We start from the raw sequence: 13,403 nt of genomic DNA, 5'->3' as shown, positions 1-13,403 counted from the left end.
GCAACAAAGACCTAACACAGCCAAAAATAAATTTTAAATTTTTTAAATTAAAAAAAAATAAATTAAAAAAAAGACACTCAACAGTGTACCTCAGTAACAACCAAGGGGAAAAAAAAAATACTAGGCATTCAAAAAAGCAGGAAAATGTCACTCATAACTAGGAGAAAAATCAGTCAAGTGATACAAACCTAGAAATAACAGAGAATATGAAATTAGCAGCAGGGACTTTAAAACAGCTGTTAAAAATGTACTCTGAAATTTAAAGGAAGGGAGAAATATAATAAGAGAAATGAGAGGTATAAAAAAGAAGCAAATGGAACTTCTAGAGCTGAAATATATATTTGAGATAAAAAATTTACTGAATAGGCATAAGTACAAATTAGATTATTCAAAGGAAAAGAATAAGAGAGTATTATGGACAGCATTATGCCAATAATTTCAACAATTTAGACAAATTCCTTGAAAGTCACAAATTATCAAAACTGGCCCAAGAAGAAATAGAAAATGTGAATAGCTCCATATCTACTTTAAAAATGGAATTACTGTTTTAAAACCTTCCTACAAGTAAAATTCTTGGTCCACAAACAAGGAAAACTCCAACCTAGATGACTTCACTGGTGAATTCTATCAGATATTTACGGAAGAAATAATACCAGTCCTACACAAACTCTTCCCAACACTTCCCGAACTCTTGTGAGGCCAGTTTTACACCAATATCAAAAACAGACAGACATTATAAGAAAAGTATAAGCCAATATCGTTCATGAACACAGATGTAAAAATTCTTAATAAAAGCAAGTTGAATTCTGCAGCATATTCTAAAGAATAATACATCCTAACCAAGTGGAGTTAATCACAGAATACAAGGTTGGTTTAACATTTGAAAATGAAATCACTGTAATTCACTGTATTAAGAGAGAGAGGAAAAACCATGGGCTATCTCAGTTGATAGAGAAAAGGCACTTGATAAAATTCAACACACATTCATATTAAAAACTCAGGAAACTAGGAATAGAAAGGAATTTCCTCAACCTGTTATGAAAAATCTACAGCAAACAGTATACTTAATTGTGAAAATCTGAATTTTTTTCCCTAAAATTGGGAACAAAGCAAAGATTATCTGCTGTCACCACTAATATTGAGTATCATAATGTAAGTCCTGCATAAGGCAGTGAGGTAGGAAAAAGAAGGAAAAGGCATACAGATTGGAAAGGAGGCAATAAAACTGGCTTTATTCACTGTATTCATCAGAGTAATGCCCATTAAAATCATAATGAATACTACTTCACACCCATTCTAAGGTTAAAATTTAAAAGACTGACAATTCCAAACTTGGTACAACCAGTATGGACATTCCTTAAAAAAACTAGAAATAGAACTACCATGTGATCCAGCTATCCTACTCCTGGGCATATATCCAGAGAAAACCATAATTCGAAAGAACATATGCACCCCAGTCTTCATGGCAACACTGTTTACAATAGCCAAGACATGGAAGCAACCTGAATGTCCATCAACAGATGAATCGATAAAGAAGATATGGTATGTATATACAATGGAATATTACTCAGCCATAAAAAAGAATGAAATAATACCATTTGCAGTGACATGGATAGACCTAGAGATTATCATACAGAGTAAAGTAAGGCAGACAGAGAAGACAAATATCATATGGTATCACTTATATGTGGAATCTAAAAATATGGTACAAACGAACTTATTTACAAAATGGAAATAGAGTCACAGATATAGAAAACAAACTTATGGTTACCAAGAGGGAAGGGGGGGGAGGGATAAATTGGGAGATTGGGATTGACATATACACACTACTATATATAAAATAGATAATAAGGACCTACTGTATAGCACAGGGAACTCTACGCAATACTCTGTAATGACCTATATGGGAAAAGAATCTAAAAAAGAGTGGCTATATATTTATGTCTGATTCACCTTGCTGTACAGCAGAAATTAACACAGTGTTGTAAATCAGCTATACATCAATAAAATTTTTTTAAATAAATAACTGAAATTCCAAGTATTGGTGAGATTATGAAGCTAGCTGGGACTCTCATACAATGCTGATAAGAGTGTAAAATGATACAATCACTTTGGGAAAATTTGCCAGTTTCATATGAAGGTAAAGACATACTTACCATATCTAATAATTCTACTCCTAGCTATTTTCCCAAGGGAAATGAAAACTTATGTCAAGTAAGAAGAAAGAGTCTCACTAGAATGTTTATTGCTGCTTTATTTATAATTGTAAAAAACTGGAAACAACCTAAATGTTCTTCAGGAGTTGAACAGCTAAACAAATTTTTGTAGCCACACAGTGGAATACTGCTCAGCAGTAAGAAAGGAACAAACTACTACTACCTAACAACATGAATGATGACTTTCACAAATATTCAGAGTGAAAGAAGCCATATACAAAATGGTACATAATGTATGATTCTATTTATATGCAGTCCTAGAGCAGGCAAAATGAATCTTTCGTGAGCGAAAGCAAATCAGTGGTTGCCTCGGGTGGGGGACTGATTGCAAATATGCTCAAGGTGACGTTTTGGGATGATGGAAATGTTCTACATTTGATTTTTGTGGTGGTTACACAGGTGTGTATGTTTGTCAAAATGCATCATACTGTATTTTTTACGTGGGTATATTTTATAATATGTAAATTATACCTCAGTACAGTTTTCTTTTATGGCACAGCCTTCTGTGACTTTTTTCCCCTTTCTCCCTAAATTCAGATATCTGCTCTTCCTCTGAATTTACCATAGTATCTTGTTTGGTTCTCTCCTACTCCTTTTCTTTTTATCTTTTTGTGTTTGCCTAAGTTATAAGCTCTTACCAGTTTTGTTTACCCTATAGCACCTTGCTTATTGTAACCTTTCAATACATGTTTGTTAAACAGCTAATTTAATGCAAAGAGAGTTATCAGTTATTGTTTTGATTACAGTTCTAAAGTCTGAAAAGAATCATAGTCCTGGATCTTAGCAAGACAAGGCTATAAAGCAGGTAAGAGTTGATATTAGGCATCTTCAGGGCAGTCCTAATTTTACACTTTAGGGCAATCCCATTTTATGTTCTGTGGCATTGGCTGGTACACACATAGAAGATGGGTGCTCCCAGGCCCTGTGGGAAGTTGTCTTTAAGGCAAGACACTCTGTGTTGGTTGCAAAGACCTGGAGGATTTAGGTAATGTAGGCTAAGTAACAATGTATTTGATTCCAGTAATGAATGAAAATTTGATAGAATCACAGAAACTTAGTGCTAGAAGATACCATGGATACCACTTTATCCAACCCATTACTAAACAGACCCAGAGAGGGTAAATAACCTGCCCGACGCCACACAGCAAATAAGAGATAGGGTTAAGTCTGGAGCCCACATTTCTGACAAGTCCCTTACCAGAAATTGAGCAAAGTGGAGAATTGGCTGCCGGTGGAAGTTGTAATGAGTTGCTCTTAGACAAAGCTTTCATTAGGTTGGGATTTGGAGTTAAGGAGCAAACAGGATAGGTATTAGAGTCAGTTATTGCTAGGGTAGAACCAAAACTGAACCATGAGTAGGGCCAAGAGTTGACTTATATTTTCCTCGTGATGTCTTTACTTCATTTACCACCCAGAAATCTGATTTCATTTGTAATTGAAGCCTATTTTGTGTACTTGCTGACAAATTTTCTACAGTAAGAATATACTGTAACTTGTCGAGGAGGAGTTAGTATGTAACCTAGAATATTGTTGAATTCCACGGGTATGTTAAAACAATCTAAATGGAGCTGATCTCCCTTGTAAACCTTTCCTTCTTTCAATATACTCTGTTCATGTGTAAATTTATTGGAGTTTGGGGGTGGTAACAGTTGCTATTTTGCATTTCCTTGGTTTGGGAGTTCCTTTTTTAAGGACAATATTAAGCCAGTTTTATAATTAAAGTGATTTTAAGTGGTCATTTTGAGTTTTAATGATGAAGGACATGGAGGTACAAAAGGCAGCTTTGAAAGTTACAGCAAAGCATGCTCCTTAGATGAATCCTTTGAATGAAAGAATAATAGCATGGATGGTGATGATGAAGCTGCTGCTATTTAATGTATTCTCCACTCTCAGTATATGGATGCAGCCTCCGAATTTTACAAAGGAAATAATCATCAGCACAGCATCTCTGCTCTCCTATGGATTGGTCTTTTTGTAAAGCAGCCTCTTGGTTTTCTTAGTAAAGGTATTTTATTTTAAAATGTATCTCTAGACACTTACTCCTGGTAGGCCTGGGAAAATGTAGATTACTTCATGTCTCTTCAAAATTCCTTTCAAAGAAGAGTCAAGCTCAATTTGTGTTTTTGAGATAGAGAAGAAGAGTAGATAGGAGGAAGGAGGAAATCTTTGCTTTGGGGGAAGAAAAAATCTTTCAGTCCTTTGTTGACACCTTAACTTCTGCATTAGTCATATGTCCCTTCCTCCTTGGCCATGGATGGACCAAGGGAATAGCAGCCATTTGCAAGTTTGTAAAGGGGCAGTGCAAAGAGAAGAAAACAGCTGATAAAGAAAAATGTAGGGCTCCCACCCCCGTAGGTTTTTACAGTTATATTTTTAGGTTGGTCACTGTCTTCTGGATATTTGGCCTTCTGTTTTGCTCTTTTACTTCACTATTTTTGATGTTGTAAAATACAGTGCTAAATTCCTAGCTCTAATCATGAGATAGTATTCAGAGTCCACCTTATAAAAATGTTACAGTGAGAAGCTGGCGGACACAGGGACACAGTTAATACTGATATTGGAAGGAAAAACCTTTCTTCTACCTACTTGGGTCTGAATGGTGGGGGGCCTGCGAGTTAACTGACAATAGAGAGAGTTACAGGAGAAAAGACCAAGGGTGGAAGCACTCAGTAATGAGTAACTCACTAAATAGCCAAAGGTAAAGGTTTGTATACTAACTTAACAAAAGGGAGGATTTAGGGCTTCAGAAGATAGAAGGTTTTTTTGTTTGTTTGTTTGTTTGTTTGCGGTACGCACGGGCCTCTCACTGTTGTGGCCTCTCCCGTTGCGGAGCACAGGCTCCGGACGCTCAGACTCAGCGGCCATGGCTCACGGGCCCAGCCGCTCCGCGTCATGTGGGATCTTCCCAGACCGGGGCACGAACCCGCTTCCCCTGTATCGGCAGGCAGACTCTCAACCACTGCGCCACCAGGGAAGCCCTGATAGAAGGTTTTGATGTGCTTGTTTACACAGTTTTGGGGGAATGTCCTGGTACCCAAGGTCAGTGACTTTCCTGACTAGAGACTTCTGGGTTGGGGAGAGGGGCTGTGGCAGCTGACTCACAAAGCAGGCTTTTAGTCAGATAAGGGAAGTTCAGATAAGATTTCTCTCTGCACCTGCTGTTGGGTTTTTGGTCCCTTCAGTGATATATATATATATATATATATATATATATATATATTTGTTTATAGTTTGATGGTTTTTAAAGCATTTTCACGTATCTCACTTGATTCGCACAATATTTTTTAGGTATACAGGGAAAATACTATTATTCCCATTTCACAGGTAAGGAAACTGAGATTAAGAGAGGTTAACTATTTGTTCAGAGCCACACAAATAATGACGGTGTCAAGATAAGATGTTAAGGGGTTCACATTTCTCACTACACCTTTGGGGTTCAATTTCAATACTGACAGATTGAATAATTTATTGTCAATCAAGTGCTTTAAAGGTGTCAAGATCTAGTAACATTTTATTTGTTTTGTAGGAGAAGATGGTGTAAACTGGTTCATCAGTGACAAAGACATTGAGGTAAAATCAAAACAGTTTTGAAGTTATGAATAATAGAATAATAATTTTCTTTGAGGTGTAGTTTCACTTCATTATGATGACTTAATAAGCTTTTTAAAAGTAGCAGCAGTCCAAGTATCTTGTAAGAAAAAGTTTAATTTTAGTCTATGGGTGATTGAATTTTTCAGAAGCCTATTTCAGCCTTGATTTTTGTCAGTCAGTTAATTGCCATAATGATCTAGTCCCCTTTCCCTTTTGTTTCTTCTCTGCTATGGTAAGTCCTCTCAGCCCATTTTGCCTGATACCACTAAAGATCAACACCGGAAATAACTGCTTCTTCAGTGTAAGGAAATGGTTAGTCTATATTTAGGATGTGGCAGGTGTTTGTCTTTGTCAATTATTAGCCTTAATTATGACAGATGGCTAGAAAAGAGAGTAATTTTACAACTTGGTGTAAGGAAAATGTTAAGAGATAATTAGATTGTGTCTCCTTTTGAGGCCTACTTGGCCAGTTCAGCAGAATAACAAGTAAAAGCTGAAAGTTTTTTTCAAAGATGGAATTGTACCAAACAAGATAAAAGCATGGTTGGCATTTAGGTATTCCTCTTTAAATAGTCCATATGATATGCTTTGCTAATGTTCTCTTGCAAGATACTGGGTTTTGGCTAGAATATGGGACAGCTAGAATTGGATCAGTGTAGGCAGAATGGATCTTAAAAGGACTCTAGGGGAAGGAAATTATCTCATTCTCTCTTAGAAATTAAAATCCAGTTTGTAGGCAGTAACCCTGGGCTGTTCAAAAGAAGGAATGTATTTGGTCACTATGTGGTTTTATAACTTTATAAAGGACAAAATCATAAAAAACACCAACCCCTAACTAAAAATTTAAGCAAGTTTCTCATTCAGAAAAATATGGTATATATCCAGATATATGTCAGCAATATCTTTGACTCTGAATGCCACTGGAATGTCTAAATGATGCATTTCAGTGCCCCTACTAGACCTGAACCGTAAGTAGAGAAAGATAAAAAAGAAATGGAACCATATGGAGAAGTGTAAAAGAATAGGGGAGATGGGCAGACAAAAAGTAGAGCTGTTTTCATGGCACCCCTTTTAAGTTTTTCTAACTCCTTTTAAGAATACAAAGTTCCCTGTTTCTAAGTTCTAAATTGAACAGATTTTGACTGGTAATTCTCTTGAACAGAGTGAAATAATTTTAATTCTTGATCTTTTTTTTCCCTTAGGCACAGATAGGTAAAAAAAGAACATCTGGAAGATGGACCCACCGATACTATTCAGTCAACAAAAACGTTACCTGTAGAAATTGTGACAAATGTGGCCATTTGTCAAAAAACTGCCCCTTTCCACAAGTATGTGAAATATGTAATGTGTCTTTCCACATTGTTAAAATCAAAATCATAGGGTTGGAACCCTTATAACCTTACAATTCAAATGTTATATAATATATGTGTTAAATTTCATATTACATGTTTATGTAGGTCGCAGCCTAGAGTAGTAGTAAAGAACAATAAATCTACAGCCAGAATCAATTTCAGCATCCCATTAGTAGTTGTACAACCTTAGGCAAATCATTTCACCTTTTGTGCTTCTCTTTTCTTTTCTATAAAATGAGAAGATTGAATCAGATTGATTCCTGAGACTCATTTCACTTCTAAACGTTCTACTTTATGACACGGCTTGTTTCATTGTGGGATAATTTTCATTGTTAGAAAATTATAATTTTAGGCATTTATAAATGTTTATTGATGTAAATTATGTTAAACAGATACATCAATCTTTGAAATAACACAGAACTCTTAGACATTTCTTTTTCTTTTTTTTTTTTTTTGCGGTACGCGGGCCTCTCACTGCTGCGGCCTCTGCCGCTGCGGAGCACGGGCTCCGGACGCGCAGGCTCAGCGGCCATGGCTCACGGGCCCAGCCGCTCCGCGGCATGTGGGATCTTCCCGGACCCGGGCACGAACCCGTGTCCCCCGCATCGGCAGGCGGACTCTCAACCACTGCGCCACCAGGGAAGCCCCTTAGACATTTCTTGACACTAGTAAGCCCTTAACAAATATTCCTTCCCTTACCAACTTCCTCTCCCAAATGATTACCTTTCAAATATTTGAGATGGCTCTCTTGTTTCCTCTTTGTCTTTGCCTGGCAAAGCAGCCTCTTTCTGTATCTGTTGCTCCTATGACCTAGCTTCCAGATCCTCATCATCCTACTTTCCCTCTCAGACACATTCCACTTTGTCAGTGTTCTACAAGACGAGGCATAAGAAATAGATGCCAGATGATAGTACATGCAGACTAAGCCTTTTTGGCAACCAACAGGATACAGATGGTTTTGTTAAAGCTCTGATTTCAGACATTTTGTTTGATTTTATAATTATGCTCAAGACCTTCATTGTGTTCCCAAATTGGAAATAACTTTTTATGGAATTATACTGAAAAAGAAACAGTAGCATTCTATTTGAGACTGAAGTATTTTGCTAAAGAGATTTTCTGTTTGTCTGCCACATAGAAAGTCCGCTCCTGTTGCCTCTGCTCCGAGAGAGGACACCTCCAGTATGCCTGTCCGGCCCGCTTTTGCTTAGACTGTTCTTTGCCTATGTCTTCTACTCACAGATGTCTTGAAAGACCTTCCTGGAGAAAACGGTGTGACAGATGTGATATGATAGGCCACTATGCTGATGTGAGTATCCTGCATGTAACTAATTTGTCGGACTTTGGGGGCATTGTGCCAATCTGTAACCATCTGCCAGCCTACTTAAAAGCATGTTTACTATGCACTGTGTATAATGATAGTCATGTCCCTTTGGCCACTGATCATGTAAATCAGTGCTCTAATATCTCAGGATAGGGATCCTACTGAATGGGTTCATCAGGAGGCAGCATCAATAAATCTTGTAAACCTGTGCTGGCTTCTTTGGCTTAATGTGCTTGCCAAAGTACAGGTTGTAATTAAAGAGGTATGTAATAAATAACATGTAAAATTTGTGTACCTATTCATTCATAGTAGATGAAAATATATATATAAACACTTAACAGTTGTATACAAAGGTCTATATGAAGCCTGCCTTGATGCTGCTTATTGGTGGCTCTTGGTGGTATAATATTCTCATGCAAGAAGGACAAGCCACCAATACTTTAAATATGCTTATCTTAGATCTTTCTTTAGATTTAAGAAGACAAAAGTAACTTAGAAGACATTTCAGTTACTTGTAGCATGTTAAATTTTAGCACATTGTTATTTTAGACGTCATTTTGCATCATATTATAAATGTCTGTGGGATTTTAGTCACAATTTCAACCAGAAGGGCTTATAGAAGTCAGTATCTAAAAAAAAATTAAGAATTTTTTCCCTTTAATTTGTGCTTCCCAAAGACATGATACAAAGCACAAATATTTTTAAAATTTTCCTTATATTGAATTGTACCTAGAGCCTTTTGCTTAAAAAATTAATATGACTTTCTGTTGGGATGAATTTCAGATTAAGACAAACTAGAATATGAATATTTGGTATATGTGTTTCTTGTGTAAATAATAAAAGAATTATTGATTGTAGTTTTTAAAGGATCTTTATAAACAAATCAAAGTAGGATCACTGTCCTATAAGTTAATTTTTTTTCCACTTAATTCTTTATGAATGTGTCTCTGTCAGCTCATAAAGACTACCTTTCTCATGGCTAACTTTTATTCCATTTTTACCAATTTACCCAGCCATTTCTCTACCAATACATTTAGATTTATACTGTTACTCATTTTTTTTTTAAGCAAACATTGCTGCTGTAAACACCTTTTTATATATCTGCATACATGTAAGAGTATTTTGGTAAGTCATATTCTAAATGGAATTGTGTAATTAAAGGATATGTACATTTATCTCTGGATAAATATTGTCAGATTGTTCTAAAAGATTGCACCAGTGTATCCACTTGCTAGCAGTGTTTAAGAGTACTCTGAACCCTAGCTGTAATCAATCTTTAAAATTTTTGTCCCATCAGATAAGGAGAAAATGATATCTTACTGTTTTAATTTATATTTCTTAGGCCCCTAGTGAGGTTGAATATGAGTCTTAAGACAAGTTATAGAGATAGAAGTTGTCATTTCATTCCAAAGTAGTTTAAACTTATATTTCAATATTTACTAAGTTTTAAAAATAGTAAATTCTAAGTTGTCTTAGTTTTATTCTGTTGTTCTCTGCATTGAGTTGTCAATTATAATTTCTTAGAAAGGTTTTCTAGTTTGGACGTTAGGTTTAAAAGCATATTTTTTAACTTCTTTCTTCCAAAGGACTCTTATAGGTATGGTCTAATTTGCGTGTGATAACAGAAGAGGCTCAGTCATTGTCATGAGCAGTTTTTTTGAAATAAGAAACTATAGTACAGAACAGTTAAGAATGGTTTGTAAAAGGTTATATAATTAGCTGTGAATTAAATCTATAGCTCATTCTGCTTAACTTCTTAATTTTGGCCTCTAATGTATGTTAAACTCTTTATTTAAAATGGCCTTGAGGATTAATAACCCCAGTGAATATAAGTTTTTAAGATAGGGTTAGACTGTGGCTGACTTCAGAGAAGGCATCACCCTTTCTCCTAAATCTACCAAGACCTACCATTGGGTTTTTTTGGGGTTTTTTTTAATTACATGATGAAAGTTCTGGACATGAATTGATCTTTTCTCAGCCTGCCCACTTGATATAGAATTCCCTTGGAGCCCAATCCAACCTGGGCTCCACTGACTCCTTCTGAAGAAACTTGAAGTCCTTCCACCATCCCAGAAGGTCTTCATGAGGAGTCACTTGGGAGCAGTTTCATTCTGGCCCCTGGTTGCTGGGACTATTCAGCTATTCCCACACATGCTTTAAATCTGTCTTGAAACCTGGTCCTCCACAGAAAATATTGTTTCCCTTGCAACCTTCTCAAATGCTTGCTGCTCATTCTCTCTTGACCCACATACCTCTAAATTAGGTTGATTAGGATCAGCCTCTGTCTCACCTGCCATGACTGCTTCTAAATCATTTCTCCTCCCTCTTTGTGTAGGTATCCTTGACTCGTTTAAAGCTAAAACCCTCTGACAATACTGTTCTCCACCCTTCTTTGTCATTTTCATCTTCTCACCTACTGGGATTTATGAAGCCCTGGGTAACTATAGATGCCCTAACCTCTTATAAATTAAGGAGATCAAGAAACTTCCATTTTTGCTTTACACATCCCTATAGCCACACCAGAATCTCTGTAATGCCAGAGTACCAGTTAAATGTGCAAAGAGAATTAGTAATGAAAACTCATGAGTCATACTCACATTCTTGCTATAATGACTCCTGAACTCAGCTTGGAAAGCTCTTTATTTGTTAACTACTATGGTATTTGGGTGAAATTCCAGAGTTTTGCAGTGTAAAGGATAGACAGATGACTCAAGACCTACTAAAGTCTACCTGGATCACTGGTACCTCCCAAAGGAAGAGAATCTGAAGTATGTAAAGAATCCCAATTTTGAATCTACCACAGACTCTCTCCTCTTGCTGATAGCTTTTAAATAAACCAAGAATCTTAAACTGTCTATACACATTTATCTTGCACATACAGTCCCATTCTGTGGGCTATATCTGACATTACCAAGATAACAATAGCTATAATTAGTTGAGTATTTACAGTGTTTTAAGTACTATGCTAAGTTCATTACCTATTAAGGGGGAGTGGGAGTGCTTTGTTCACTGCTGTATCCTCAGTGCTTAGTAGGTGCTCAGTAGATTTTTGTGATTGCACCAGAGTCATTTATGTAATCCTCATTACCATCATATGAGATAGATACTATTTATTATTACTACCATTTTACAAAAGAGAAAACCAGGACATTGTAAGCTTAGGGTTTACTCAAGGTCTCAAAGTTAAAATGATGCTGTACTTCATGAATGTACATAGAGAAAGTTCACTTACCGACAGTCTAGACATTGTCAGTTTAACTCCTTCTCAGAAGATCCTCTCAAGTTTCTGTCTTAAACCTGCAGATATTGTGGATCTAATAAACAACTTTGATAATAAACTTATGATATTTAAAATATCAATACATTATAAAATAGATGAAGAAAAGTATTTTCCAAATAAAAATAAATATAATTTATTTAAAAAGTTTTCAGCTCTTCAAAGAATTTCTGAGGATCAGCAAAGCATTGTAGACTGTTAATTTTCAGCCACAGAACCAAGTCTGTGATACCATAGAACTGTGCTTCTCACAAAAGACCATCTCAGCCTTGGCAGTCTTTGTTGTTGAGATTGTCACCCTTTTACATTAAAGCATAATGAGTGAGTTAATCAGCATTAGATATAATTGCAACCTGAACGTGAATTTTCTTCCTTTCTCCAGCAGTTTTTTCTCAAATTTCCTGCTCAGTCTTCTATCCCAATTCATACTAAATAACTCCTTTAACCATCATTTATAAGAATAAAATGCCATCTATTTGTGGGGCGCTCAGCACTTGAGTCACTGCTTTAAGTCAGATTTTTAAATGTAGTGGGAGAAAATAATCCATAGGATATATTTCACTTGATTCCTTTCTTTAAATATTTGACTCTATAAAAAAGAATCTCTTAAGTATCACTGTATACTAAAATATTTTTAGCAACTCGAAAGTTTATTTTAAAAATGAGAACTAAATATAAGCTGTGTAGGCTTTCGCATAGACATTAGTGCCCAGTGAATGTCTCCTCAACAAATATATACATAAAACTGAAAACTAGTATTTTTTTAGTTTAATTTTGGTGATTTTTTTTTTTAAGTTTAGTTTAATCATGGGGATTTCCAGCACGAAATGCAGAGTACCTAGTACAAGTATCACCTCTTATCCTTTTCACAGTCTTATTGAGATATTACTGGCCAGAAATAAGACTGGCTGGAACACAATTGTTGAGCTGAATAATTAAGCCAAGATTTGACTTAAAGACTTCCTTAATTCAAATATTTGGTTTTGTTTAATTAGTTCTGCCTTTGTTCAAAAACATCTCCACTGTTCCACCATCCAAATAAACTTTCTATATTTATCAAAAATTTGTTGGTTGCCTACTACATGCTAGGCAGTAATCCAAGTACTAAAGAGATAAAGATGAATAAGATACGGTCCCCGCCTTTGTGGAACTCAGAGTATAGTAAGAAAGGCAGATGTAGGGGGCTTCCCTGGTGGCACAGTGGTTGAGAGTCTGCCTGCCGATGCAGGGGACACGGGTTCGTGCCCCGGTCCGGAAGATCCCACATGCCGCGGAGTGGCTGGGCCCGTGAGCCATGGCCGCTGAGCCTGCGCGTCCGGAGCCTGTGCTCCACAACGGGAGAGGCCACAGTAGTGAGAGACCCGCGTACCGCAAAAAATAAATAAATAAATAAATAAATAAATAAATAAAAAGAAAGGCAGATGTGTAAAAGAATGTAAAAAGTGATGTGTTGGAGATGCATCAAGAATGGTGAAAATTAAATAAGAGAGTATCAGAAGACTAAGCTTTGTGACTTGCAAATAATACATACCTGGAAAGTGTAGAAAATGACCTAGACCATAGGAGGGAGCCAAGTAACTCTGCCTATAATAACATGTCACCTGTCTTTGGAAATATCAGCTGCAAAGTAATGCCATAGGAATTCT

At 36.3% G+C, this 13,403-nt stretch overlaps 1 protein-coding gene across 6 annotated transcripts in view; it reads left to right on the top strand.

Annotated features, from left to right (window-relative positions):
- ZCCHC7 (zinc finger CCHC-type containing 7) overlaps positions 1 to 13,403 on the top strand; it is a 266,507-nt gene that overhangs the window by 177,039 nt on the left and 76,065 nt on the right. For all 6 annotated transcript variants that reach the window (XM_027105491.1, XM_027105490.1, XM_027105487.1 and 3 more), the window contains 3 exons: positions 5,743 to 5,786; positions 7,010 to 7,135; positions 8,295 to 8,465. In XM_027105491.1, coding sequence (XP_026961292.1) covers positions 5,743 to 5,786; positions 7,010 to 7,135; positions 8,295 to 8,465 — 341 coding nt within the window. The remainder of the gene's footprint in view (positions 1 to 5,742; positions 5,787 to 7,009; positions 7,136 to 8,294; positions 8,466 to 13,403) is intronic.

Source organism: Aethalodelphis obliquidens, unplaced genomic scaffold, assembly GCF_003676395.1.
Source record: "Aethalodelphis obliquidens isolate GAN/ISIS:26980383/991018 unplaced genomic scaffold, ASM367639v1 scaffold7, whole genome shotgun sequence".
NCBI classification, from domain to species: domain Eukaryota; kingdom Metazoa; phylum Chordata; class Mammalia; order Artiodactyla; family Delphinidae; genus Aethalodelphis; species Aethalodelphis obliquidens.
Note: the sequence above shows the minus strand (reverse complement) of the source record. Positions and strands in the feature narration are given on the sequence as shown.